This window comes from Centruroides sculpturatus, unplaced genomic scaffold, assembly GCF_000671375.1.
Source record: "Centruroides sculpturatus isolate CEXI.00-Female unplaced genomic scaffold, Cexi_2.0 scaffold2670, whole genome shotgun sequence".
Lineage (NCBI taxonomy): Eukaryota > Metazoa > Arthropoda > Arachnida > Scorpiones > Buthidae > Centruroides > Centruroides sculpturatus.
Window position 1 is genome coordinate 1 of NW_019386850.1, and position 5575 is coordinate 5575.

At 28.7% G+C, this 5575-nt stretch overlaps 1 protein-coding gene across 1 annotated transcript in view; it reads right to left on the bottom strand.

The window, feature by feature from the left end:
• Nucleotides 1-383: 383 nt before the first annotated feature.
• The window catches only part of LOC111615848, a gene marked incomplete at its 3' end in the record, with an annotated part of 19130 nt that continues 13938 nt past the window's right edge, over nucleotides 384-5575 (bottom strand). Inside the window, exons 2-3 of the mRNA XM_023357281.1 lie at nucleotides 4275-4340; nucleotides 384-528 (exon numbers count right to left, since the gene is read on the bottom strand). Coding sequence (XP_023213049.1) covers nucleotides 384-528; nucleotides 4275-4340 — 211 coding nt within the window. The remainder of the gene's footprint in view (nucleotides 529-4274; nucleotides 4341-5575) is intronic.

Genomic DNA, 5575 nt, shown 5'->3' on the forward strand with positions numbered 1-5575 from the left:
AAAAATTTGAATCATTAATTTGTATTGTAAATTATCTTAAATGTTAAATTCAATATTATTTTCTATGTTATTTTTTCTTTTGCTTTATTCATAAAATTATACGTTAAAAATAACATATGCAAAAACATCTGTTTTCATGTATCAGTTTGTAGGATATGATATAATTATTACCAGCTGTTTTCACCAATAAAAAATTTCAACTATAAAGTTTTTAAATTTTATCTATCAGGCTTCTTCATTAGAATCTGTTTTACATAATTTGTGTAATTTTGTTGATTGCTTGAATAAAAATTTATTAACTTTTTATTATTTTAATTAAGTCAAAAATAAATTAATTAAATAGCAATTTCATGTTAAAAATGAAAATAAATCATATTTCTAACCTGTATCAAGAAAAGACAGTATATATAAAGCTAGATTTTGTGGTAACCATGATAACAAATCTTCACAATTTGGAGGACAAAACTGATGCATAATTGGAGTCATCGTTACAGATAACATGTGATTTTGAGAAGCACCACACTGACTCTAAAGTAAAATATAAAAAATATAAGAAACATTTTAGCTATGAAATTACTATTTTATAAAAATTAAACAAATCAGTATTAAATACATTTAATTTTACAACTTAAAAAACATAATAATTAAAAATTTAACAAATTACATAATATAAATTTACAAAGTTATTTTTAGAAAACATATTTTACATTCAACTACTAATGTAATAAATTCTGTAATACTTACTTTCAATTGAAATTGCTAAGTTAGTGCTAAATAACATGCACATAAAATTTAAAACTCTATTACAGTAGAACCCCTCTAATCCGTCACCTTTGAAACTGGGGGTATGGTCGGAACGCAAAAAAGGTCAAATTATCAGAAAAAAGTAAAATAAACAATCTTCCCTTTGTCCAGTCTTTGTAGCACTGCTAATTTTTCATTTAATGAAAGAGTAACGTGTTTACGTTTCACTCCTGGCATGTTGAAAACACACACAATGTAAAACATATACTGTAACGAACACAGAAGAATGCCACGGATGGTGAGTCACTGACGAGTTGGGACAAGTTTCTCGAATCCGACCACGGTCGGATTAACCAGAGTGACGGACTAGCCGAGGGCGGACTAGAGGGGTTCTACTGTAATTAAATCTAGAACAATGTGGTGCATGTTGTGTGTGTTTCCAATTTGTGATATATTGTTAGTGGGTGGAGGATGAGTACCAGAGTACATGCTGCATTGTTCTAGATTATAACCACAATATGATAAGCTTATATAAAGAAATTGCTCATCAGAAAGATGATAGATTAACTTATAAACATGTTCCACTATCTATAATATTCTCAGAAATGGAAAGGACAACACTGACAAGCTTAGGGTACCAGTTTATAGGATTATGTTGAGAGAAAATAGATTAGTGTATGATCATGAGTACATCGGCGGCACCACAAAATCACTCAAAATAAGGCTTGCAGAACACAGATGTGAAATTGATAAAAGAAAATACAACACCACTCTAGCCAGGTACACCACAGACAATGATTTTCAAGCCTATCTAGACAAAGCTTCCATTATATGATGATCTAAGCATTACGACCAAATCAGGACACTAGAAGTTCTTGAGATACAGTGGTACCTCAGGATACGAACGCCCCAGCATACGAAATTTTCAGGATACGACACGAAATTCGAACATATTTTTGCTCCACGATACAAACAAAAACTCACCATACGACGTTACATTAGTTTGCAGCGCCATTTTTTATTCACTTCTGTTCGTCGGTCTCAGTCCGTGTGTTTGCTTCGTCATGGAAGGATCTCGCTCGATAAAGGAAATCTTGAGGTATTATCAGAAAGTGACTGATTTTATTGAAAAGGAACATCCCGAAAAGATTCACACTGGTCGTATTGCTGCTCAGAGTAATATTTGCCTAGTCATTTTTGAAACATTTTAAAAAGTAGGCAAAGCCAAACGTCTTTGGATAGATATTTTACCAAGCGACCTCTATCGAGTGAAAGTGCTGGTGGAAGCGAAGGAAAGAAAGCAAAATGCAGTGAATGAAAATTTTAAAAATATATAAAACAACGCTAATTTTTTAAATCTTTTCTAAGTTATTTTTAAGTTACTGTTACATTATGTTATGTAAGTTAAGTTTTAGTATCATTTCCCTTCTCCCTCTCTTCCTCCACCAGTTTACACCACCACTGTGGTCTATCCTCAAAGGTAAAGTGTAAATAAAACTACATTTTTTTTATCAATTATTATTCTATTATGATTATTTATACATTTACAACTACAAAATGCATTTTTCAGTGTTTTCCTTACTATAGTTATTATTTTTTTAATGTATTACTTAGCTTTGAGTGTGTTTTTCGTATTGAACGAATTATTTGGTTTTACATGTAATCGTATAGGAAAAAATGATTCACCTTATGACATTTTCATGATACGATCTCAGTGTCGGAACGGATTAATTTCGTATCCTGAGGTACCACTGTATTCAAATTTGAAAAGAAGGGCTTTTGCATCAATTTCAAGGATAAAAAACAATTATCTTATATCTGGCAATCTTTATACCAACAATAATAATCAATATATTAATAATAAATTTTTTTATTTTTATTTTTGTAACTTCTTGTTTATATTTATGTTTTATTATGTATTAGACTTTATGTTAATATGTATCACATTATATACACTTGTGCATTTTTTATGTCTTTGAGCATTTTCAAATAATCTTAAAATGTTCCTTTCCTTGCATTCCATTTTGAAACACTTTAACCTGAAGAAGATCTCCTATGTAGATTGAAAGCGATTGTATTTTATCTGCATTAAACTATGCTGGAATTTCATTTATAAGGTTCATAGGTTTGAGTTTTTTATGACATACTTTATTCCAGTCTTTCAGTATTTGAAGTATTTGGTTATCATAATGATTACTTAATGCTTCATTCAGGAGCAAAACTTTTATTTACTTCAAGAAACATTTTTGTTCTTTTGAAAACTGCTTCAGTTCTATATTTGTATCAAATCAAATTCATTCTTCCAGAATTGAACAGTTTTGAAAATCAAATTAATTTATCAAGTAAATTGGACACTAGAGCAGAAAAATCATGCAAATCTAGAATGGCTTTCCACCTAATATTTGAAGAAAATGAATCCTGCTTATTAATCACATTTAATAACAAATGTATGTAATATCATTCCAACTTTCTAACAGAATTTGAATCTGACCATTGCTTTATAACTAAAGGTCTTCCCCAATACACCTGCCCAATATGTTAATGTAGTTCTTGTCCTATTATATTTAGCAACAGATTTAGCAACGATGGGGTGAGATTCGCCACCCCTTTAAATGATGTGACAGTGGGTTAGTCTGCATAGCTCTCATACTCGTGTTGTAGTTTAGCAACAAATCAGGTAAAATGGCTAGCTTAAAAAGGAAAGTGTTAACTTTTTTTAAGTGAATATTTTTATTGTTTCTTTTTTTTTTAATTGGTATGCATTAATTTAACCTTTTGTTGCCCTTTGATTTGACATTATTCTCAAAACCAAAAGTGCCACCATTATTGAAATTTGAGACAAAATTTCTTATAAAAGGTCATTTTTGAAATTTTTAATTACATCGTTGTAAATTTAGACATAATAATGTAAATAAAGTTGATTTAAATATTTAGTTTGCACTTTTATACATATGATATTAAATTAGATGGATTTTATAATAGATTCTTAAACACACTTGATACTTTTATGGGACTGAAATTATGATCCTGCAGATAACGACACTGGGTTATACATCAAAAAATTGCCAGTCCCATGGATGACATTATAAGCGGGTTAAACTGTATATAAAGCTAGTAGTTTACACGGAAATTTTTTCTTTGTACAGTACATACAGTAAAACCTGTCCAAAGCAGAACCTTAATAAAATAGAAACCTGCCTAAATGGATAAATTCTTAGGAACACAGCAATTTTCTGTGTTAAAAAAACCTGTTCAAAATAGAAAAACCAGAAAAAATATTCAGTAACATATGAGTCCAGTTTACACAGTTTCACTGTATTTGTTTTCAACAAGATAAATTCCATATTTCATCTTAATTCAGAATCATTTGTTATTGAATAATTATAAATAAAGCAAACCACACTGTACAATACACTCTTGGTTTTACAATTGCACTCTTAATGCAATGAACTTCATTACATAATTGTAAAATCATCTTGAATTTTATAAGTTAAAATAATTTGTATTAACAATTTTAAAATTAAACTTACCATAAGGGTCTTTAACATTATATTTTTCTGTTCATCATTAAATTCTCCAAACCATTTTTTCATTACCTGCAATTAAAATTTATAATTTTTTATACTGACTTTCAATATTTAAAAACTACCACATTTAAATAGCACATAACAAAAACCAAGAAACACTAATACGATCAGAGGATTTATATTATAGAAAAATCTCTTTTAAATAGAACTTCTCATTTATCATAAATAATGGTAATGAATATTATATTTCATAAGTTTAAAGTTCAAGAATTCAAACATTTGAAATATTTACTTTCTCAGTAAAAAATTTATTTAAAAAATTAAAACTTTGCAATTAAAATTATACTTTTATAGTTATTATTATTGTTGTTTAACAATCATTTGATGTCAAATCAAGAGTTTCTAGAATTTTAGAAATTACAAGAAATTAACTATCTCTGATTTTCATCACATCATTTTTAGGTTTTTTTTATTGAATATTACTTTGTGTTTTTATAATTTATACAAATTGAAAGTTAAAAAGCATCTCTTTTCTGAAGCAAACTTTTTCTTTTTTTTCAATCCATGTAACTTTATGCATTTCTGCTATTCACACAACTACACAAACTATAAAGTCTTTTTCTAATGTTTTAGAATTATTTTTTCAGTTCTCAAAGTTAATTAAAATTCTTTTGTGATACATATCTTAAAAGAGTAACAGGGATCTTCCCATATTTGACATCACATCCATGTTCTGAAAGAGAGACTTTCCTGCAACCTTCTAACCTCCTGTCCATATTCTGCCATTTTAATATAACACGTAATGGCCAGTTTCTCAACTGAAGTAGTTAGCTCCATCTCTTCCTTAACAAAATATTATTGACTCCAGCTATGGCCACATCTTTTCCATGCATATCTTTGAACTGTCCCCATAGTACTGAACTCTCAAGTGTCAACCCTATTGCTTTATTCATTTTCATTCTTCTTCTACAATGATTTCTAAATTGGTCAGAATTCTCTATTTATAATTTCTGACTCTAAGATAAAGTTAGATACCTCTTTTGACTATTTTATTCAACAGAATTTTTCTCAACAGACATTACCTTCAAATTTGTCATTTAAATTGTATTGCAGATGTCAAAACTTTTACTTGCATTATTTATTACTGTAATTTATGTTTATTTGTTTTCAATGTTTGCAGATTTGTGAGATCAAACAGTAGAAAGATCAGAAAAGACAAGATGAGAACTAAATCCAAGTTAATGATAAGAATCAGCAGCAGCATAAAGAAAAGTTCTTAGTAAACTAAAAAAAAAAAAAGCTAG